The sequence below is a fragment of the Chionomys nivalis genome, chromosome 1 (assembly GCF_950005125.1).
Source record: "Chionomys nivalis chromosome 1, mChiNiv1.1, whole genome shotgun sequence".
NCBI lineage: Eukaryota > Metazoa > Chordata > Mammalia > Rodentia > Cricetidae > Chionomys > Chionomys nivalis.
The window spans coordinates 25523932-25548669 of NC_080086.1; the positions used below are offsets into that span (position 1 = coordinate 25523932).

Here is a 24738-nt window from a genome sequence, read left to right on the forward strand (position 1 = left end):
CTAAATACATCTCCTGGTTCAAAGGTCATGTTATCTCAAAGCTACACAGTGTATTCTTGGCTGTTTCTGACCCTATCATATCTTCGCTGTTTCAGATCTACCAAGGGAGAATAATATGTTGATCAAAGAGCTCCAAAGGTTTGCGTTTGTGCCAGGCAGAAGCCAAGCCACTTGAGGACAGCCTTGCAAGTCCCCCCTTGCTGAGAAGCACAGTTGGCAATCCTTCTTTAGAAAGAGAAGATGTGAGCAGCTACTGTGTGATGAACTGGCTCTCAGACTCACCCTGGCTCCACCACGGGCTCATAGCGCTTCAGAGGGAATAGGAACAGGACCAGAGCGAGGGCTGCCTGTGGTGATAAAGCTTGCCAGAAGATCAGCATGCAGAGCTAAGCCACTAGAGGCCAGACAGTGGTGGCCCACACCTTTAATCTCAGGACTCCGGGGGACAGAGGCAGACAGATCTCTGTCAGTTCAAGGCCACCCTGAGTTCCACGAAACTGACCCAGTCTAAAAGAAAAACAGGGTTCTCATAAAGGTGATCCCAGCACTTGGGATCCCACGCCTTTAATCCCAGCACTAGGGAGGTGGAGACAGGAGTGATATGGCTGGGTGGAGAGAGGAGTATAAGGCAGGAAGAGACAGGAGCTCAGTATAATCTGAAGCAGCAGTCTGCATCAGTCAGTCTGAGGGGCAGCCTGAGGAAGCAGAAGGAAGACAGGATCGCCCCTTTGATCTGAGTATTGGTAGAGGTAAGAACTCTCTAGAGTCTGGCCCACCCTGCTTCTCTGATCACTCAGCTTTCACCCCTATAACTGACTCCGGGTTTTTATTTTTAAGACTAATTAGAATTCGTGCTACGGCAGCCAAGTTCTAGATCCACTTAAAACAACTCTAACTCAACATGTGGCCCTGGACAAGCCCTCTGTGTTCCCTGTAATTGCAACTTGTAATTGCAAACTGTGATTTGTAATTGGTGATAATTCCTGGCTTGCCACTGTCTCCAGGAGCCCAGAAACGGATGCTGGGTAATTTCTGTTGGCGCTGAGAAGCCGGTCTGTAAGGTAATTGCTTCCTGCTTGGTGCCCCTGCTTCACTGTGCATGTGACAATCACAGCACCTGCTGCGTTATCTCGTGATTACCTATTTACACATCTGTCTGAGTGACTACACTAGAAGCCCCTTAAGGGTAGACAATAGGTCAAGTTCGTCTTGGCATTCCTCGGCTTCTGTGGCATCGTTTGACACATGGCAGGTACTCAAAGTAGATGCTCCTTTGAGTGTCTTAGAGGAAAGTAAAATTTTGAACAGTACTGGGCTACAACAAAATCCTAACAATGTTTGACTTTGAGACCACACGTGCATGTACACACACACACACACACACACACTAAGTCCTAAAAGGCAAAAGAAAACAGAATCAGTTGAAGCAGGCAGCTTCCTGTGACCTTACAATAATCCTGGGGATTATCCCTCCCCACAGCCCCAGCGTTGAAGGACTTCCCAGTTTATAAAGCAAACTCCTAGTTGCCTGTTTAATCTTTACGAAAACTCTGAAAGATCCAATCATGATCTCCATCCCACACAAAAGAAGCTGGGTTACAGAAAGGTTAAGTCACCGTCTGTGAACACAGTCAGGAACTCGCCAGGGATCACTATGGGACTCAAAGGCTTAGCATTTGTAAAATTAATTCATTAAATAAAGTCAACTGAGTAGACTGTGCAGGGCAGAAAGCTAGGTACATACGGGCAGAGGGCATAAGCAGTGGTTTCTACACATCTCCCGGGCTCACTGTCTGAGGATCAAAGCCATGAGTGGGGAGGATGAGTAAGAAAGATCCTGAGGTGAGTAGAAACCCCAAAGAGAGAGCATTATGGGAGAATCAATGGACCGGTGGCTTGATCTGGGAACAAATAGTGATAAAATTGGGGAGATTTTCACCTCTGCCACCATACACATCTCCGAACAATCCATTAGCATCAGACTGCCTGCTTTGGTGTGTATATTGTCTGAGATGCTGAGGCTCCTGATCCAAGGGTGCAGAAATACTCATGCTTGAAAAACATACCACAAGGCGAATAGATTCCCCCAGTGACCATGGAGAGGATACTGGGCTTAAGAAAAGCGCATTTGGACCACACAGCCCCTTGCTGTTTAGTCTTAGATTCATCATTTACACTCTCTTGGGGAGGAAGTAGTCTCTTCATCTAGAGATTGAATGAGCTAGACCCACCTAAAACCACTAAGGTACTTTTCTTCCTAAAAACAGTACATGAAAATTGGCTGTAGGTACTTAAAACTGCTCTGTGCTGGTTAGTTTTGTCAACTTGACACAAGATAGAGTCACCCCAGAAGAGGGGACGCAACTGAGGCATGGCCTCCATCAGATTAGCCTGTGGGCATGTCTGTGGGAGCATTCTCTCATTGATGTAAGAGTGCTGAGCCCACTATGAGCAGAGTCACCCCTGGGTAGGTAAGCCTCGGCTGTGTAAGAGAAGCAGCTGAATAAGCCAAGAGTGAGACACTGAGCAGTGTTCTTTCCCGGACTCTGCTTCAGTTCCTGCCCCTGGGTCCTGCCTTGACCTCCTGTCCCAGTTTCCCTCTCCCTGCCCAAGCTGGTCAGGTGTTTATCACAGCAACCAAGAGCAACTTAGGATCTAGGACAAGAGAACTGCAGTTGAATGATCTGGATAAAGTGAGAGATGCACACGGTACTAGAAAGAGGAGGGAACCTTCCACCTCCCATCATGAGCTAGAGGTCTGGGAGAGGTTTCCACAGCTGGGGAGCACCCAAGACATGCCATGGAGTAGGTGCCTACCCTCCAGAGTCCTGACTGGCTGCTCAGTCTAAGCTGAAGCAACCCTGCTTGTGGGGCATGGGTCTGCTGTGCTCCCTGTTGCCCACCAAGGAAGGCGTTGACAGGGCCGCCCCCAGCCCCTCACCGCCTCAGGGACCGCCACACTGGAGGTCTCCTTACCCATCGTGTTGTTGGCTCGAGAACAGGCTGTGCGCTTCAGGATCTCATGTACCTAAAAGGGAAGGACAGCAGGGCTGTGAACGCCTGAACCATGTGCGTCACCACCCTGTGAGGCAGGCTGGCTGGGACAGACACACACAGGCCTCATTTGGAGAGAGGGGATGAGAAGCATGTGCGGAGCTCATGGCCTACTTGTCAAACCCATTCAGGCTTGAGTATTTTGAGGAAGCAAAGAATTTAACCCCTCACACACACCCCTCATTCCTTCCCACCCTGGAAAAGAAATGAATCAATAAAAGGCTATAAATTGTCTACAGTGACAGAAGGGAAGGAAAACAGAGGCAGTCTACGACACACAGCCCCCCTGGGGGCCAGGAGGGAAGTGTCTGTGTTTGTCTCCCAGACAAACTTCTCTTCTTTTGTGTGGGGACCTCAGGGAACCCTTACAAGACCTGCTTCCTCCACCAGTCAGAGGCAGGCACATGCTAACTAGGAGAGCCCCAGAGAATGCTGGGAAAGCAGGGCATACAGTCAGACTCAGAGGGGCCTGACTCCACATCAGCAGGTCTGTCCCTCCACTAGGGCACCCTGACAGAGGCCGAAGAAACCTCTGGAAGACCATGAACTTGGCCGTGCTTGGTGCGGAAGAGCGTAACCTAGCCTAGCCTTCTTATTTGCCCAAGCTGTTCCTGAGTTCTCACCCTGCCTGGTCAAAGCTGCTTCCTTCTTCAGAAGAAGTGGGCTGGGAAGTCTGTGGGTCACCTTCTCTGTTGAGGTTCAAGTCTTACGAGCCTAAAAGCTCTAAAGAACTCTTGCACGATCAGGCTTTCTGTGGAGTCTCTCTCACATGGACGGTGCTCCTTGCTGAGAAGTTACTCTCAGAGGTGACTCAGTAGAGGCCATCTAATGGCTTCCTGATGGGTCCCAAACCTCAGCCAGGCCAAGGGAGCAGATAACTTGGCCAACCAAGAAGCAGGGGAGTGGGAAGACGGAAAACAATCACAGGGGCATGCACATGAGATATTAGTCAAAAGGCCAGGGTGATCAGGAGGAAACACAAGGCTCTCTTTTGCCCTTCTCATACTTGGGGTAGACTGAGAAAAAGGCAGAACATAGAAAAGGGAACTTCTAGAAGAAGGATGAGAGAGATGTGCTTCCCCGTCATTACTCACACTCCTGCATTCCAGCCACAGACCTAGAGGGAGTGGTAAATAAATAGCTTCCAGCAGAATGGGGCTCAAGAGCGCTTAATCCTGCTTCTAATACAGCAGTAATTCAATAGCAATAATAATTGGGAACAGCATTTATAAGGCATTGTACTATTTTACGAGCACTTTGCCATGATCAGTTCATCTCCACACCCTGTAACTCCCCCCACAGTGCGGGAGCCAAGCCATGTTGAGAATTAATTGACTCACAATAGCGTCGAAGAAAATAGGAAGTTCACACCCCTCTCCATAGGAAGGGAAAAGAAGTCATATGCCCATTTTTTAAGCCTTCCTAAAACATGGCATGAAGGGACCAGAGATATTTTCTTATGCATCTTGAAAGCAAGAGTAAAGGTCATTTGTCTGTGTGTCTTGGAAACGCTCAGTAATTTTGTCTGCTCCCTGACCCTTCTTAGCATCCAGAGCATCCAGGTGGCAGGATGGTCTCCTAACTCTCCCTTACTTACTCAGCACTGGAAACGTAAGGTCTTTCCTAAGGAGTATTATTCTGCACTTCCCACATGGTGGTATAAGTCCTGGTCCCTCTTGCCTTCCTCTACCAACTGGCTGTATGTTCTCAGGAATGGTAGAGAATAAACTGATGGGTGAATGGAGATTCCATGTGACTGGAGATGGAGCCATAGAACAGAGGCCAGACCCAGATGTTTATTAGAATTGAACATGGAACACAGACAAAATCTTTGGTGTGAAAGAAAAGAGAGGGGAGAGTAGGGAAAGGGGAGGAGAAAAGGAAGGAAGGAAGGAAGGAAGGAAGGAAGGAAGGAAGGAGGGAGGGAGGGAGGGAGGGAGGGAGGGAGGGAGGGAGGAGGAGGAGAAGGGGGGGAGGGAGGGAGGGAGGGAGGGAGAGAAAAGGAGAGAAAGAGGAAGAAAGAGAGACAGATGGAAGAAGGGAGAGAGGGAGGGAGGGAGGGAGGGAGGGAGGGAGGGAGGGAGGGAGGGAGGGAGGGAGGGAGGGAGGGAGGGAGGGAGGGAGGGAAGGCTATAGTCAAGAATATTGACTGTGTTTTATTATAGGACAAACTGGCTAATTATCATTTCTTGTGAAATAAAATCACATGAGTCCTTGCCATGGGGCTTAAAGGAGAAAAAGTTTATAAAAGGCACACTACCCCAGCAATCAGGACTACGTCTAGTCCTATTCCAGTCATAGGTAGATAGATAGGTGGATAGACAGACAGACAGAGATAGATAGACAGAGATAGAAAGCTATATATATAAATATATAGCATCTATATAAATATAGATACTAACAATCTATATGATTTTTTTCTAATGTATTGCCTATCAGAGACTCAGTTTCTTTTGCTGTAAGCCAAGGGGGCCATCTTAACTGGTCTCCAGTTCTGTGATCTCTGACAGTTTCTGATCCCGTGACTCTAAGAAAGGTCTGCATGGAGCGGTCATAAGCAGCAACACCCCTCTCAAACCTTAGCAGGTGAACTGTTTGCTCTTTCTTGTACTACTGGTATGGCCTTACAGTTGCTAGGCAACTCCAGGCAAATAATGATGAGAGATAGCAGGGAGGGAAAGGAAATGCCCTGCTAAACACATACTCAGCGTTTCCCAAAAGCCCTTATTAACCCATCACACCCTCTACTTACAATGCGACTCCGCGTAGCGTTATCAAAGAAGGTGTCCTTCTCCTGGATGTTGTACCTAGAGAATCCAAGAAAGCAAATGGTGAGCTTATGTCACTACCCTACCCTGACACAGCTGTCCCCACAGCCCAGGGCAAACTTCCTACAACACGGCAAGACATGAAAACCCTCACACACTCAGACACACAATATGGATGATTGTTTTGACCCAGAAATTCTGTAAACTCATTGTAGGAATTATTCATAATGAAAATAAATGAGCAGAAGGAAAATATTATAAAAATATCCAGTACAAAGTTATCCAACTTTAAAAACTGATATGAAAGATTGCCATGAAGGCATTGAAAAATATAACTATGAAAAGTTTGTAAATAGAAAGCCTGGAATAAAATATATTACGTCATAAGTTTTCAAAATTAAAGCGGGTGGGAAATATACCTGTTCCTGGACAAAACAGTGAAAATAAAATTTTAAAAATAAGCTTAGTTTAGGGTATAGAGATTATAATCATTTGTCTTTCAAAATTCCATTTTGTATTCTCATTGTCATTCCAACAGTAGATACCACACTCAATTATGAAAGGCCTGTGAGTTTTCATACATTGAACAACAGCAGCAGAAGCACCTGTGAATCCAGACACTTGAAAGACAGGCAGGGGGACCTGGGATTCTGGGGCAACCTGGGTTGCACGGCAAGAACCTGTCTCAGAGCAACAGACAATATTACAAAGTCCCACAACACCAATGTCCTTGCTGAGGACACAGACTATGCAACACTCTCCTTATTCTCCTGGGAGTTACCAGTCACGTGTGCCACAGTGACTGATGTCAAGGAAAGCAGGAAGCTGTGTAGCCTGTGGTTGTGCTAGGTCAAAGACAGAGACTGGCTTCTGATTGAGAAGAATAGAATTTTCCAGAAAGAAAGAAAGCTGGTTAGTAACTGGCCTTAAAGGAGAGCAGAAGTGAAACAAAGGGCGATGTGTGGGAGAGAGCTGACCAGAGGGCAGCATCCACATGAATGAAAGCCTAGGGGAAGAATGTGTGGAAGAATCTGGAGGCAGAAGCAGCAGCAGGTTCACCAGCTGTGGTCCCTGTGTGATACACTGATCTGTCAATCAAAATGTAAAATAAGGGCATAACCGTCACATTCTCGTTGGATTTGAGAGGGACTCTATGCCTGGTATTGTGACCTAGACAAGAACACATGGCAAGAAGGTCTTAGGCCCTAGGGGGAACCTGCTGCTGTCTCTTTGCAGAGTGGACATGTTGACAAACTATCTTCCAAATATTTGTTTATACTAAATACTAAAAGACTAAAGGCATTTGCAGTTTTTGGTCAGAAAAGCTGCTTCTTTCAGTAAGTGGAAGCTAATGTGGAGACTCCTAACTGGTCTAAATAAATAAATAAATGTTGAGCAGAAGCATCTGTTGACTGCTCGCCCCTACACAGGACATCTTGTCAGCCACTCCGAGGCTCAGAGAGCACTCAGAAGAGGAGGAAACAATGCAGGAACTAGAGAAGAGGTAGGAGGAATAATACCATGGACATGACATGGTCATTTACTGCACTCATGAAACACAAGATCGGGCCCCTTGGCATTCCATCATAGACGGGGAGGGACTTTGGAAGCTTCACCGTTCTCGAGGAGCCATTAGCAGTTAGTAGCTACTGAAAGAAGGGGTGTCATTTTCTTCAGGGGTGTAGCTGCTGAAAAGATTCCACGCCCTATTATATAGCTCTTGACCCATAGGTATGTAAACTCAGTGGGTCCCAAAAAGCAAGAAAGACACGGGGGTACTAACGAAATTTGCTGGGAAGAAGAAAGGGTTCAGTAGGAGTGGGAGGAAGATAAGATATGATAAAGCACAGTATATATGACCAACCATATTATACACATGCATGAAAAGGGGTGCATGCTGGTCCTTACGGTGTCACGTACATCTGCAATGACCCTGGGCTGAGGAAATCTGGTTTCCTCTTTGGAGCAGAAGGACAGTTATGAGGTCACAAAAGGGGTGTGGACTTGCTGTGAAACAGCATAGGCCTATTCAGAGAATTCTTATCAGTCATGGCGAGGTGGTGGGAGGCATTCTCTCATCAACACAGAAACACTGCTTCTAAAAGCAAGGCTCTTTCTGTCTCCTTGGGCCTCTGTGTCCCTTCTTGGCCTCATTCACTCAATCCCATCACCCCGGATTCCTCAGGTTTTCACCTGAGCTCCTAGTGCAACTTCCATTTCCCACTCTTCTACCACAGTCATCCCTTCTAGAAGTTTCCCAAGTGGCCGTTCCCATAGAGAAATTTTTATTCACACTTTCTAGGTGGGGATAGCATTTCCACAGAATCAAGGAAGACGTGAGTAGGCAATGGGGATACACAAATCCAGAACCTTCCTTTGCCTTCCCTTGGTTTCATCATACATTGTTAAAATCTAATCAGATAAGTTTGGCAGAGGGGCTTCCCCACAGGAGATGAGCATGTCCCTTCTCACAGAGCTCTGCAGTACACCAGGCTGCTCTCTGGCTCTGCATCCACTCTATCCAGTGGCCAAGAAGCAGATAGATGTCCCTGGATGCATGTCTGGGACTGTTTGGGATAACTTCACGAGGAAAGGACAGTCATGGGCATGGCAACTATTCTCCCAGGACAGCTACTTCCTTCATCTGGCCCTCAGATCCCAGAGCCATCATTTCCCAAGCCTCAAGGCTCAGGCACGGAATGGTACTGGTGGTCGGTCCTTCCCCATCCGCTCTCACACACCTGCCTGAATGACTTCCATACTCACAGGTACATTTTCTCCCTGGAGAAGGGGTAGGAGAGGTTTTTCATCCTGTTGTTGCTATGGTCAGGGACCCTGGGCTGCAGGGGAGAGCTGAGCGTCTGCAGGACAGCACTGAACTTCTTCGCGATGCTGCCTCCTGCTTTGATCTCGTACATCTACAAACAACAGATCACAGGTCTTAAAGGGATGCCCCCTGCAACATGTGGAGAAGAGCAAGGGGTATAGGTCCCTGGGGGGCATACCCTGGGCAAGGGAGAGGGCAGGAGAAATAAGCAGGGTGCTGTCGTTGTCTTTGCTTTTCAAAAGCCCTTCTGGGTCACATATGCTGTGGTGGTGACCAGTGCAAGGAAACATGCAGATTCCAAACTTTCTCTAAGAAAGTCATAACATCTTAGAGAAACCACAGGCCCACTACAAGACAATTGCCACACCTCCACTAGATAAATGCATATCGAATTTGTGTATAGAGACCCTCGAGAGGGTTCCCGCAGCACCTCCACACCAACCAGGATCCACGAGAAGTACCAGATGGTTGGACACTATTATGATCTCTTTGTGAGGAGGAGGCATGGTTCTGCCCAGTGCCATGACAGACTAAGTGGGACAAGGACACCATGTGTAGGCTTGGGACAGTCCTGGGGTGAGAGGAAAACCCAGGCCTACCCAGCACCTTGCCGCGTCTGGCAGACGGGCACTCTCACGGTGAGCAAATGTATGGTTTTGTATGGGCGAGAGACAGAATGTGTCATGTCCTGTGGACAGAGGCATATCTGAAGAGGCGAGGAGATGAGGAGATGAGGTGAGTGACTGGTTGCCCTCCAGAGCCTTGATGATGTCTGGGCCTGGGCTGCTGCCGGGACCCAGGTCTGGGTTAGTGGTTCTGATACAATTGCAGCCTCTGTTGATGTCTGACTTCTAATACTACCCAAGGCTCAGAGAAAAGGGCTCTAAAGAGTGGTCCCCCTTCGCCTTCTGCAACTCTAGAGAGAACTGGCCCTCACCAGCTGAAGGCCACTCAGGAAATAGGATCCTGCACTTCAGCTGGGCAACACGATCGAGCTGATCCTGCTTGCAGGGGCGCGGGCAAGCTGTCCCTGAGGGCACGAGAACGGGAGAACAGGTCACAGTGCTCTCGGATGGCATGTGGGGGCATGGATGAGGGAAAGATGCCCTCCTCCCCTCAGCCCCTGCCACTTGCAGTAGGTGAGGCACCTGAGCCAAACCCCACCAGCTGTAGCTCTCAGGAGGCTGACCCTGTAGACTGCGACATGAGTGAGACAGCCCTAAGGTGGGAGAGCTGTCCCTGAGGTCATAAGGGCAGGAGAACTGTCCTTGCCCCTCACCAACTGCAGCGCTCGGGAGAGTGGCCCCTGTACCCCACCTGGGCAGCACAGTAGAGCTGGCCTCCATGGTCCAGCTATGGGAGAACCAACCCTGAGGGCGGGACAGCAGGAGAACTGGCCCCACCCCTTGCTCATTGCTGCCAGGGGTGAACTAAGGCAAGCAATGCTGGAGAGCGCACCCTGGTGGTGAAGACTGGAGAGAGCTTGCTGGCTGCAACTACCCAGACCCAATTACCAGGGCTATGAGCTGGCCCACTCCAACAGCCACCCCATGTGTGATCTGCTGGAGCATGTGAAGGGGCCAGTTCTACAGACCCAAAGCTGCAGAATTTCCACAACACAGGGCAGCAACACGCTATCCAAGAAGAGTGCCAGTGAGGGCCCAGCATCAACAGTGTGGCTTCTGCCTCCAACCAGACCACTGACTTTGCAATGCACACTTGCAAGTAAAGATGTATGGACGAAAGGGTTTACTGTGTGACTCACTGTGTAACACTACAGCATCCATGACGAGATTTTTTTCCCTTTTTCTTTCTTTTCTTATTTTTTCCCTTAAATTTTATTTTATTTGGGGGGGGGTGCTGCAAGGGCAGAGGGTGGACACAAAGGGATGGAGGAATGACTAGGATCAAGAAGCATGGTGTGAAAGACACAACGAATAAATAAAAAGAAAGTTAAAAAGAATTTAAAGTCAAATAATAAGAACATAAAAATAACCTGAAAAGATTTGAAGCAAAAATTTTGTTTAAAAGGACCTCAATTTTGTTATCTTTGCCTCCTTTCATAGCTTCAATTTAATTGACAAATTTTTATAGAGACTGATGCTCCCACAAAATTACAATGAAAGCATACTTTTAATGAAGAAAACATATTTTTAAAAAAAGAATTTATGGGCGGTGGTGGTGCATGCCTTTAATCCCAGCACTCGGGAGGCAGAGGCAGGTGGATCTCTGTGAGTTCAAGGCCAGCCTGGTCTACAAGAGCTAGTTCCAGGACAGGCACCAAAGCCACAGAGAAACTTTGTCTCAAAAAACCAATAAATATATAAATAAATGAATAAATAAATAAGAATTTATGTATGGAAGACAGCAGGTTGTTGACAACAGTTGACTGTGATTCCCGCACAGCCCAACTAGATATTATTAAGGATCTAAAAGATGATTGCTGCTAACGCCATGATGGTGGGCCAGAGAGCTCAGGGATCCTGCTGGGTCTGCCTCCTCCGCACTGAGATCGCAAGTGCATGTCACCGCATCACCCTTTCTCCACGGATGCTGGGGACTGGACTCTGGTTCTTGTGCTTGCTTGATAAGCACTTTACCAACTGAGTTACCTTCGCAGCCTCCGAAGATTAAACATTCAATGAGCTCTGTCCTGAATGAAGCATAGACATACTGTCATGATGATGAGGGTCATTGATGTTGATAATTATAGTTCACATGGGGTGTGTGTGTGTGTGTGTGTGTGTGTGTGTGTGTGTGTGTGTGTGTTTTATGTTGCAGAGACCACTCACGCCTACATTACAGCTTTGGTTTTTATTTATTTATTTATTTATTTTTCTTTTATGGGTGTTTTGCCTGTATGTATGTCTGTGTACCATGTGGGTACTTGGTGACCACTGAGGCCACAAGAAGGCATCAGAATTCCTGCAACTGAAAGTTGTGAGTGTGGTACTGGAGATTGAACCATGGTCCTCAGGAAGAACAGATAGTGTCCTTAACCTCTACGCCATCTCCCCAGTGCCCATTACAGCCTTTAGACTTCAGGTTTGTGTATACAGTAACTGAAGCACAGATGTCATAATTCCAGAAGTTGTAATGTATTAACCGTGGGCACAAGTTCTACACAGGTAATTCTCCTTTCAAGATACAATATCCCTACCCGCTCCTTCCCCAAATCAGGCTGGGTTTTGTTGCCACTTGACCAACAAAATATGAGAGAAAGGACACTAGCCAGTCCCCTGCTAGAAGATCAGCAGCTTCCAACCCTAATCCTTTCATGTTCTAGAACACTCTGAGAGCACTCAGAGAGGAAAAAGAACCTAACCAGACTCCCTTTAACTTCCCTGAAAACAACAGATATGGAAACAAAGGCCCTTGAACCTCAAGCCACCGAGAGACCCCAACTGCCACCAAGGGAAGCCACACGATCCTGATCCCACCTCTGCTCAAGTCACTGACCCCAAACTCACCGTTGCCTGCTAAGTTTTGACTATCATTAAGCTACTAAAATTGGGTTAATTTTTCATGCTGACATGGATGAACAGACCAAGAACCCATATCCAGATATTCTGACTTAAAAGTCTGTTTTCTTCTCTGCCATGATAGTCACAAGTTGCTGAGTGAAAGATATATTCAAGATACTCGTGAGGCAGTCTATGACAATGGCAGCCAGGGGTGTGCCGAGGGTTTGAGGTTTCAAGAAAGGTGGCAGCACCTTCAGCTGAGGAATCTGAAGTGTGTCGCTGGGGTGTGGGATACACTTCAGCAGACCTCGGGAGGAGAGGGACTTTCTTGCTTATTTTATCATAAATAATGAGAAAAGGCTTACAATAAGACCAGGCACATGTCCTCACCTTAAATATCCCCATCACCTCCTCATAGCTCCACACCAGGGACCAAGCATTTATATTCCCACCTTTAGAAAACACTTAAGCTCCAAGCTCTAGCAAGCCCATGTAACTCCCCTTGAGCAAAACTTGCAGATTTTTACTTCTCTGTTTGCCTAGAATGTCTTTATTATCAGTTCAGACTTGACATACTAGATGTTTTATGTTTGTAGATGTGTGGGGTTCCTCAAGGTCCCTGCCTTGAACTGTCAGGGGAAGCAAGGAGATCCCAAGATCCCCTGCATTACAGGGGCAGGAGGATAAGCCTAGCAAGATCAAGGCAAGACTCCATCCACTCTCTGAGCGGATACCCAGCTCAGAGAACCACAGGGGGCCACTGGAAGGTAACCCTTGAGCCTTCAGCTGCAAAGGTGTGAAAAATGACTCCCTGTAAGGAAAAGAACCATCTGGAAGGACTGAGAATGGCACCTATTTCCACCAGCAGGATGGGAAAAGCCATAATTCTTGGGGCACTGGCCAAACACGGGTTTACGCAGTAGTAGTGGATAATGAGGCTTGCACCGAGAGTTCCTCCAGACCCACTTAACAAGTCATAAAAGGGGGAAGGAATAGTTCTGACAGTATTCCCCAAATCTAGCATAGCCATGACTTGAAACACTTAAGGAACGGAACACACATTCATGATACAAGCACTTCCAGGCTTTTCAGAAATCCTAGGCTTGATAGCTTCTGGTATCAAGGGCTGGGGATGTGCAGGGATGAGAACAATTCTAACATAAACCCTGCCCCTTACAGAAGGCTTCACAATGCATCCAGTACCTACTCCCCCGGCAGCTTCTCATCAGAGCCCACGAAGACACTGCCCACCCTACCAGGGAGGAACAGAACCTCTGCCTTATAGATGAGCAAGCCAAGGCCCAGAGGGACAAGGACTTGCCAGTCAGATATAACACTGGGCCCAAAACCCAGGTCCCTGGATGCCCTATCTCTTCCCAGATGGCCTTTGATCCTTGGCAAAGCTCCATGGTCTGCCCCAGAGGAGGAAGCAAGCTAGGTTCGAGCAAGCAAACCCAGCAGCCTAGGTTCTCATTTTACCTTTCCAGAAAGATACTCAAGGCTCTTTATTATTATTAATAATCAGCGGCGGCATCATTATTACTGTTATTCTTGGACATCAGAGAATTATGAATATCCTCAGAAATGGTGAGACACATGTTAGCCAGCTGTTCCCCATTATGCCTCCCTGGGCACACGATGCGCCTCCCTGGGTACACGTTGCGCCTTTCATGTGTTTGAAATCATAAATAATCGTTAAAGTATGTTGCTCTTATTTTTTATTTCTGGGATCAAATGTGGTTCTCATAAAAGCTTGCTTTGGCCCCACAGTCACAGTCTAAGGGGTTTTTCTCTTCTTTTCTTCCTCCTTGTCTCTCTCCATCTCCCCACCCCCCAGACAGGCACAGCAGTGTGGTCCCAGGGCTGATTTGTTTCCTCTCTACATTAAAATCACGTGCTTTCCTGAGACTCAGGGAACCAAGGTTCTACGAATGTCTGTCTTGGAAAACATACAAGTCATTGTTCCCACTTTACAGATGAGAAAACTGATGTAAGCAACACAAACTTAATACACATACACCAAGGAATGTGTGTGTTTACACACAAAAAGAAAAGAAAAATGTATAGCAAGATAAAATATAAATGCTATAACCCAGTGACCCTTAAGTCACTCCCTGCAGTGGCCTGTGAGGATCTCTCCTGTAAATGGAAGGACAGGTCAGCCAGCAAGAATCCAGGCCAGGCATAAAGTTGGGCAGTGTGCCCCACCTGACACACCATGTCACTAGAGGTAAAGCCGATTTATCTGTCCCTCTGCCTGTTTTTCTTCCGTCAGTTGTCAGAACACCGAGGTTCAGCTGTCACTCTCTCTAGCATCCTTCTCATCTCAGCAGTCAGAGAGAGTCTGAAGATGACCTCGTGCCCTCTGCTCCAATTCCCAAAAGCTGAGCCAGGCAGAGATGTGAGACAAACAAGGCGGGGCGAGGACACAGGCATGAAGTAGACAAGGCTGTGCAGCCAAAGCGAAGAGCAGGAAGCCAAGCGAAGAAGCCCAGAAGTTGCCCCTCTGTTTTCACCCCCAAGTCGTGAGGAACCAGGCCTGAGGAGTTCTAGGCTACTGAACATCTGTCCTCACTCACTGCCCGTAAGCACATTTGTCCAAGCACGCGAGTGTTAAACCGTCCCCCACCAAAATGGAAGCGGCACCAGGAGCCGCAAAGCGCAGCTGTAAACCTAGAGCTGGAAGGGAGGTCTTGGTGGGCACAACGGGAGACGGAGCAGCCCCTCGCTGATCTACCTGTGCAAACAGGTTGGGTTTCCCATCGGCGAAAATGCTGCACGAGGATTGTAGCATGCTGACAAAAATAAATGTTCTTTCTCTGTTGTCCAATTTGGTATTCGTTTATGGTTTTTATTTCTGTTGTCAGCATGTCCTCTACACATGAATGAATGTTTGCTGACTTTTAAATTTTGGGATAAAATCCAAGCTTTTTAAATTACATGGCTGACAAGGCCCCTTAAGAGCTGTGCCTCCCAGCTCTGTCTTCAATCTCATCCTCCTCCACTCACAGTCTGTGCTGGACCCACACCAACTCCCCTCAGTTCCCCACAGGCTGACTTTTTGTTGTTGGGACCTGGGAATCTCTCCCTCTCTGGAAATGTTCTCATTGGCCCTCCCAACTTGCCAACTCCTGCCCAGCCTTCGGATCTGAGCTCAAATCCTCCCCCACCGTCATCCAAATGAGTTCCTTCCCATTGGCTCTCATTGTACACCCCTCTTGTTTTCCAATGAGTGTCTCTCAGTTTACAACTAGCCATAAAATGCTGGATTCTCACCACATAAAAGTCATCAGGAGTAAAGGACAGCTGTAATCACTACCGCATTAGCAGAACATCTGGGGCATAGTGATGTTCAAAAAGTTTCATCACATGGGTGGATGATGAAGGATAGAGGATGACTAGAAGGATGGAAGATGATGAAGGATGGAGGGTGATGAAGGATAGAGGATGATGAAGGATGGTGGATGGTGAAGGATGGAGGATGACTAGAAGGATGGAGGATGATGAAGGATGGAGGGTGATGAAGGATAGAGGATGATGAAGGATGGTGGATGATGAAGGATGGAGGATGACTAGAAGGATGGAGGATGATGAAGGATGGAGGATGACTAGAAGGATGGAGGATGATGAAGGATGGAAGATGATGAAGGATGGTGGATGATGAAGGATGGAGGATGACTAGAAGGATGGAGGATGACGAAGGATGGAGAATGACTAGAAGGATGGAGGATGATGAAGGATGGAGGATGACTAGAAGGATGGAGGATGATGAAGGATGGAGGATGATGAAGGATGGAGGATGATGAAGGATGGAGGATGATGAAGGATGGAGGATGATGAAGGATGGTGGGTGATGAAGGATGGAGAATGACTAGAAGGATGGAGAATGATGAAGGATGGAGGATGATGAAGGATGGTGGGTGATGAAGGATGGAGAATGACTAGAAGGATGGAGGATGATGAAGGATGGAGGATGACTAGAAGGATGGAGGATGATGGAGGATGGAGGATGACTAGAAGGATGGAGGATGATGAAGGATGGTGGGTGATGAAGGATGGAGGATGACTAGAAGGATGGAGGATGACTTGAAGGATGGAGGATGTATCAGAGTAGAGTGAACAAGTCAAGTTGTGGTGAGAAATTAGTGTCTACACCAAGCAGGACAGAATCTACTTGGTATCCCTGGTATGGACATTGATGTCCTTGTCCCCTCTCTAACCAGAAGCCACTTCATGCCTGGGACAAGAAATCCATCTTTCAGGTTTCCCCTTGCCCCGCAGTGAGGAGATAAATGGAGCAGAGGGTCACACTGTGATTTTGCACCTGAGTCTCACTCTCAGGTTCATACCAGTAGAAGACTGGTAAATGGATAAGGATCTCCAGATAATAGGATGTTGATGATGTCCATGGTGAAAGTATGCCCATCATAGCCTATTCTAAGCTGCCAATCATGTGATTATAGCTTTTCAAACTCTCAAAAACATAACACTTGTTTTTAGGAATCAGTTTGTCACAGCAAAAGCTCATATTAGCTAGGAGTTCAATTCCTCAGCCCCAAGTGCAAGAAGTTGGTGGTCCCTCCCTTCTCTGCTTCTCCTCCTCGTCAACTCCTTTCCATATATTCATGGACACCCTGCGATGGTTGATCTTCCTTTCCACGGACAAGCTGTGATAGTTGATCTGGTTTTCACAGACATGCTGTGATTGTTAACTTTCATTTTCATGGATAAGGTGTGATGGTTGATTATTTTCACCAACATGCTGTGGTGGTTGATCACCTGACTGGACTCAGAATCACCATGGAGGCACACTGATGGGTGTCTGAGATTCTGTTTCCGGGGAGACTTAATCAAGGAAAGAAGATCCACCTTGAGTGTGGACAGAGGCTTACCAAGGCCAAGGATTCAGGAATAATAAAAAGGAGGGATCTGACCAAGCACCAGCTTTCTCTGCTCTCCATTCCCTGGTCTGCCTGGGCGTGAGAGTCCTAGTCACACACTCTTGCCCACACAAACTCTGCTAGACGGGCAAGTCCCTTAAACCACAAGCCAAAATCGCCCTTTCCACCATGCTGCTCCTTGTCAGGTGTTTGGCCACAGTGGCAAGAGAGGTGACTTTAAAGGCAGCATGGCCTCTCTGAGCCCCCTGTTCTTATGTCCCTACTGGACCTTGTGTCCTGGTCTACTCCCTCTGTGCTGACTTTATTTCTAACATCCCCATCTCTCTCCAAACTGCCCTCTTGTGGATCTGATGACCAGCCTGCCCACACTCTCCACTCTTAGCCCTGCTAGCCTCTTGGCCAGTTCCCAGCCAGACCCTATCTACCCAGTTCACACAAACATGACTTAAAGGCTTTAAAAATTTTAAAAAAAATTTACTTCAATTTTTTTTTTCATTTTGGGTGTTAAACACAGCAGAGTCTGAACTCATGTCTTAAAACGTCTTCATTTACAGCAGGGTCTCACCCTATGTTCCAGGTTGGCATGGAACTCACTATTTTGGTTTGAGCTGCCTTGGAACTCAAAACAATCCAGCTTCAGCATCCTGAATGTGAGAGTTACAGGCACAAACCACCGCACCTGGCTTATCTCTGCATTTTTAACCTCACTGTCTTCAGGTCTTGGGTCAGGCTACTCTGCTCACAGACCTGTGTCATCTGCATCATTATTACATGGCCCTATCCCATCTCAGCTTCTCCCCCAGAACCACAGCATGTAGGTACCACCGTTCTCCACCCACCTCCCTGCTGATGGTAAGCAGAGAAGCATGGCAGTCAACGAAATAAAAGTCAAAACATTCTGCCCTCTTTCTGGCTATTTAAAGAGTAATCAAAGAGCATGCACCAAAGCATGGAGATAGGAAATCTAAACCCTCTCTGTGCAGCGTGCCTATATTAAAAACAAATGCTCCAGAATGGGCTATGACAACAGGACAGCCCCACCTCCAGTCATCCCTATGTAAACAGCTACAGCTTTAGTCTCATTGATGAGACTGGAGTCTGCCTGGAGATGCTGCCTGGAGATGCGTTCCAAAGACTGGGCAGTGACTCCTTTTTTTTTTTTTTTTTTTTTTTTTTGAGATCTCACTATGTAGCCCAGACTGGCATGAAACCCGTGATTCCCTTGTCTGGCCATCTTTCTGTATTGACAAGTTTCATGTCAACTTGATGTTTCAACAAGCTAGATTCATCAGAAAAGGGGGATCCTCAACTGAGAAGATGCCTCTAGAAGATCAGACAGTATGCAGGCCTGTGGGGCATTTTCTTAATTAGTGATGGATAGGGAAGGTCCCAGTCCATTATGAGTGATGTCATTCCTGGGCTGACGGTCCTGGGTCCTATAAGAAAGCAGACTGAGCAAGCCATGAGTAGCAAGTCAGTAAGCAGCACCCCTCTATAGTCTCTGCATCAGCTTCTGCCTACGTGTTCCTGTGTTGTTTGAGTTCCTGTCCTGACTTCCTTCAATGATGGACTATGGTATGGAAGTATAAGCTAAAAAACCCTTTCCTCCCCAACTCGCTTCTGATATGGTTTCGTCACAGCAATAGAAATTCTAAAGACACCTTCTCAAGTGATGTGATTACAGATATAGCCCTCTTCATCCAGATTTCCTGACTTTGAATTTCTAAGTTTACCAATGTATCAAAATAATCCCAGTGAGTAAACAAATCACCACTCGAAGAAGGAAAGGAGTGATTTCTACAACTAAATTTCACTTGACAGGAGACAGTTCTGTGTAGTGGTGTTTCATTTGTATTTTAATAAAGTTTGCCTGAGGATCAGAAAAGTAAAACAGCCACACTGGCCAGCCTTACAGACCAGGCCACAGTGACACACACCTTTAATCCCAATAGCCACACTATCTTGCCACAGAAACCAAGCGGTAGGATGCATGCCCTTAGTCCTAGAACTAGAGAGGATTAGAGACGGCTCTCTGTCTCAGTCTCATTCTGAGGTTTCCTGAAGGCAGGATCACCATTTTTGGACTGAGGTCAAGGTAAGAACCAGTGGCTGGCTGTTTTGCTTTTCTGAAATTCTGGTTGAACCCCAATATCTGTTCCTGAGTTTTTATTATTCGTGCTTCAGTTCTGAACTGAGATACCTATTTGTAGGAGAGACTCTCCTAAGAATCTGCCTGAGAGAAGGTTCTGGGACTGAGGCTGTAACAGCCATGTGGCACAATCAATGGTTCAATCCATCTAGAGCATTACTGAGAAACTATTACCTCAATGGTGCATATTTTCAGAAAATTCATAAAAAAATGTGAGCTCCTGATCCCAGAGATTTGGGGTACAGGTGAAACCCAAGAATAACTCCCCAAAGCATCTGGAGAAAAAAATGGGCAAAGTAAACACTGAGTGTATAGTGACTAAGAAGCCAAGAAAAGAGAGATGGGTTTGGGCTGAAAAAATAAAATGGGGGTAGGACAGAGATTGGAGTCCAAAGGATGAGTTGAGTTGGTTTGTTCAAGCAGGAATAAAAAGCCATTCTAGGACATGGGACAAGTTCTTTTTGGAAGGTCTGTCCCATAGAAGAAGGGGAAGGGGAAAGCCACTCTGTGTTCTAGAAAATCTAAATTGAGGAGCTTGTATAGGGCCCACAGAGAGGAAGAAAGGAAGAGGAAGTTGGAAGAAAGCATCCTGCTGGGCAGGGGAACTCAAAGAAGGACCAGTGATGCCATCAGAGCTAGGGATCAAGCAGCTGTGGGTATAGGACAAGTAGCTGGGCTAAGTGGGACAACTCACCTCAAAGAGACAACAGAGAGGCACAAGCAGGACTCAGTAGAATGTGAGTGACCCAAAGAGAGTCTGTCATCAGGTCCCTCCACTAAGCAAAACTCTGCATAAATATATAGGTAGGTAGGAATGTAGAAAGATAGATAGATAGGTAGATAGATAAATAGATAGATAGATGATAGATAGATAGATAGATAGATAGATAGATAGATAGATAGATGATAGATAGATAGATAGATAGATAGATAGATAGATAGATAGACAGTTAGATAGACAGATAGATAGACAGATAGATGGACAGACGATTGAGTGGGTGGATGGATGATGGATGGATAGATAGATGGATGGGTAGGTAGATAGGTAGATAGATGATAGGTAGGTAGATAGATAGATAGATAGATAGATAGATAGATAGATAATAGACAGACTCACAAGTCAACATCTGCTTTATACATGGGACACAGCCTTTGAAAACAAAACAAAATTCAAGGTCTGTCTTCCTTACTTTAGAGGTGAAAGATACCAGTAATGCACTCAGAAACCTAATCCTCAACAGTGGAAGAATTATAACCCATGCCTTTCCCACCCAGGACCACAGCATCTTGGATGAAGCTCTCCTCAGGGGCTCTATACAGCACTGTTTTGGGGTGTTAGCAGGGCTTCCACAGCAAAGAACATGGAACATAATTCAGCCACTTTCCTCCCTGCAAGACTTCTATAAGCATTTAAGATATTTTTATTCTTCTCTCATACATTACTTCCTGACCACAGTTTCCCCTCCCTCCATCCCTCCCAGTTCTTCCCTAACCTTTCCTCTCCCCCAGATCCACTCTTTCTCTGTTTCTCCCCCTAAAAGAGCAGGCTTCCGAGGGATATCAACCAATACAGCTTAACAAGCTGCAAGACTAGGCACAAACCCTAAGCTGGGTAGAAGCAACACAGTAGGAGGGAAAGAGACCCAGGTGCAGGCAAAAGAGTCAGAGACACCTCCACTCCCACTACGGGGAATCCCACAAGAACAACAAAAATAACCAGATAAGATGCAACAATAAATGCTTCTTGACCATGTCAGATCACAGACATGTTTCACTGAAAACCCAAGAATATTGTTCTACACAATAAACCTTGAAAAGTGCACTTCCAGACTACACAACACAGTCTGATCCAATGGCAGCTTTCTTTTGTTAGTTTGTTCAGAGGAAATTTTGAAGTTTGTTTTTTGTTTGTTTGTTTGTTTGTTTTTTGTAAAATAAGAGAATAGTTAAATGGCTTTGGAGTCACATGGACATGGTCTTAAGTCCTTGGGTCTCTCCTCCAAGCTATGAGACCTTGGATAAGTTTATTAACCTCACTAAGACCCAGTTTCCTCACCTATAAGATGGGGCTAAAGTGAAGTTATACAGAATAATACACATAGGCTTTAACCAACTGGCCCAATGCACGGGCCAATTTTATCATTTCAGATTCAATCGGTTCAAGCATTTGTCCATGTAGTACATAACTACGTCTTGATTTGAAGGTCCTTCATCTTGATTGGTATTGTTCAAAGTGGCCTTAGAAATGTTTCTTCTCAAAGTCAAGTGCAGCATTTAGAAGAGTTGAATGGACTTTAAATTACACAAATGTCTTTATCTGGAACACCTCTTGCCAAGGCACAGGCTTTTACTTTATAGAACTGGTGGTTGTCTTTGGAAATATAAGTAAGAATGGAAAATGAATGTTAAATTAAATAAGCATCTCTTCTTGATGGTACCCACGCTGGGTCCTTTCTGTTATCCCTGTAAGAACCTCCTGACTCATCTGACAGCGACAGAATGTAGAGAAGTGGCCACAGACATGCCAAGTTCAAATAGGAAGACCCATAGACAAAGAGCTGTCCGTTCCAGACTCAAAGGCAGGTGGCAGTGAAGAAGGTTCAGACCCTGCCAAGTAGATTCTTGGTAAGCAGAGCAAAAGATACCAATGGCCCCTGTCCTGAGCCATTCATTTCCTGCTTCCTGCCAAAAGGAATGTGTTCACTTCAAAGGACTGCCATCACAGATTGCCACAAAACAAATGACTTGAAATAACTGATATTGTTCTCCTAGAGTTACGAAGGTCACAAGTCTGAAATGAAAGGGTCAGGGGCTATGTCCACCATAACGGCACCAAGAGAAGGTTTTCCATAACCCTTCCAGCTTCCTATGTCCCCAAGTGTTTCCTGGCTCTCTTGTAGCCCTAGCCCCTGAGGACCTCTGTGCCAAATCTCCTTGTGCCTTTCTCTCCTAACTTAGGGCTCACACTAGATCCAGAGTGACCTTTTCCTAAGATCTTTAGTTAATAACATCCACAGAGACCCATTTTCCAAGTGACCCATGTTCTCATAGTCCAAAGCCAGGACTTGGGCACATTTTTTCTATCCTAATATTTGTTCCATTGCAAAGACCTAACTCCAAAGGGATTTAAAATACAGGTCTTGGGATGGTTCATTTCATGTGCCAACTGGACTAGTATATGGGTGTTGACAGAGGTTTCTGTCCCACAAGGTTCCACATCTGTTTAGCCCCAAATAAACACACAGAGGCTTACATTAATTATAAACTGCTTGGCCTATTAGCTCGGGCTTCTTATTAACTCTTATAACTTACATTAGCCCATAATTCTTGTCTGTGTTAGCCACACGGCTTACTACCTTTTTCAGCAAGGCAGTCACATCTTGCTTCCTCTGTCTTGGATGATGACTGCAGGCTGAGCTTCCCTCTTCCCAGAATTCTCCTGTTTTCATTGTCCTGCCTGTACTTCTGCCTGGTCATCCCACCTATACATCCTGCCTGGCTACTGGCCAATCAGCATTTTGTTAAACAAGTACAAGAAACAAATCTTTACAGGGTAAAACAATTGTCTCACAATATATGGATATTCAGACATTTAGTCAGTATTGTGGACATAAATTTGAGGAACCCTCGGGGATGTGATGAGGATTTGATTCAGTAGATGGAATATACATAGCAGGTTGCCCTCCCTAATATGGTCTGAAGAGATCAGAAAGGGAGACCCTCCCACAAATGAAGGGGTTCCTGCTGCCTGAGTGCTTTAAGCTAGGATTTCAATCATTTTCTTCTTCAGAATTGAACTGAATGTCCATTTTTGTGGTCTTTACAATGCCAACTTTCAGGTTGGTATTTCTGCTTTATATTTTCCTGATTTTCAGGACTGAGCTCCACAATTGGCTCCAGGGTATCCAACTCACTGACTCTAGATCTTGGGAGTCCACTGCCTTCATAACTGCCTTATAGTGTACCCCCCTTCTCCTCTCTCTCCCTTTGTTTTACTAGAGAACCCCCGCTAACACTCATACCTGAATATCTGAGTAACAAGAGACTATATGTTGCCAGACAAGCATGGTTTCCAAAGCAGGACAGAGACCATGAGTTGGGAGTAGGGTTGGACACATCCTGAAGACTTTGAGAAGTCAGCTAGCCAAACCAGGGCCCTAGAGAGGCAATGACAAGTACCTAAGGACAATTCCCAAAAATCTACAAAGCTTAATGCAATCAATGCTTTCCTTCTAAGGGGTACTCAGGATAATTAAAATGTCAGGCTTCTTTGGTTTTTAATTGGGATTATGTCAGTTTAGCTTTGTTTTCTCAAACCTGTCATGAAATGTTGATGGAATTTATGTTATCTCTATTAGGGAAATGGGGAGGGATCATCCTTTAATAAATGCTCTTTTGTAAACATGAATACTTCAAAATATGGGCTCTGTTGGGGTCAATTGCATCTGACTATCTTACCTTTATCTTTGAGTCATTAGCTTATCAGAAAATTTGCATAAGTTATTTTACAGTACTGCCCTTCCCTGAGCTACATATTAACATTAAATCCTCCATTTTTATCCAAAATCAGGATAAGAAATGTCCCCATAAAGATCATCCTAGGGATAGCTACATCATCCCACATAAACCCCCATATGCAGAAGGTTCAGTGAGCATGACAGAAGAGGGGGAAGTTATTATAAGAGCCAAAGGTCAGAAAGGACTGGAGTGGAGTATAGTCTTCTGCACATGACAGAGCCACTGCAGTCATGAGCCCATGGCAGCAGCTGTGGTTGCCTGTGGTCGCTCATGGTCAAGCCAGTCAACATGGAGAGGGGCATTGATAAGGCTTCACCACAGATTGAAGAGCTGTGGGTGGCTGATGGCTTTGAAGTCAGGAAAAGTCAGTTTTCTTTTAGGATATGGCCCCCAGCAAGCTAATCTAATGCATAAGTGTATGGCAAGCACAAGCTGGACTGGATAGGTTATTTTAAAAGAGGAGGGGCACACAAAGTTGAAGAGGTGGATAGAAGGGAAGTGAATTCTGGAGAAGTCAGGACTAGGAGTGAGAGGGGTGAATCTGATTAAAATACAGTGAGGGGATCTGAATGAGAATGGCCCTCATAGGCTCATGTATTTGAAAGCTTTGTCACCAGAGTGGAACTGTTTGAAAGGATTAGAAGGATTAGGAGGTGTTGACTTGTTGGAGTAGGTGTGTCATTGGGGGTGGGCTTTGAGGTTTTAAAAGCCCATTCCTGTTGCAGGAGGTCCTTCCACTCCTCCAGCCAGTAGCCGCTGAGAGACCACGCCCCAACACATTCTAAGCTGGGGGAGGTGTGTCCACCTGACCATCTTCCTGCTATCTGTGGATTGCAAAGCTCGAAGCTGCTGTTCCAGTGTTTTCCACCATGATGATCAGAGTGAGCCCCTGAAGCTGGAAACAAGCCCCTAATTAAATGCTTGCTTTATAAGAGTTGCCTTGGCCACAGTGCTTCTTCATAGCAATAGAACAGTAGCAAAGACATACATTGTATGAAATTCTCAAAGACGTAATAAAAATATTATATTTTTTAAAAAATAAAAGATTATGCCAAGA

At 46.1% G+C, this 24738-nt stretch overlaps 1 protein-coding gene across 2 annotated transcripts in view; it reads right to left on the bottom strand.

Moving 5' to 3' along the window:
• The window catches only part of Ano2 (anoctamin 2), a 354947-nt gene that overhangs the window by 262546 nt on the left and 67663 nt on the right, over positions 1 to 24738 (bottom strand). For both annotated transcript variants that reach the window (XM_057773268.1, XM_057773275.1), the window contains exons 4-6: positions 8589 to 8740; positions 5807 to 5861; positions 2977 to 3028 (exon numbers count right to left, since the gene is read on the bottom strand). In XM_057773268.1, the coding sequence (XP_057629251.1) occupies positions 2977 to 3028; positions 5807 to 5861; positions 8589 to 8740 (259 nt within the window). The remainder of the gene's footprint in view (positions 1 to 2976; positions 3029 to 5806; positions 5862 to 8588; positions 8741 to 24738) is intronic.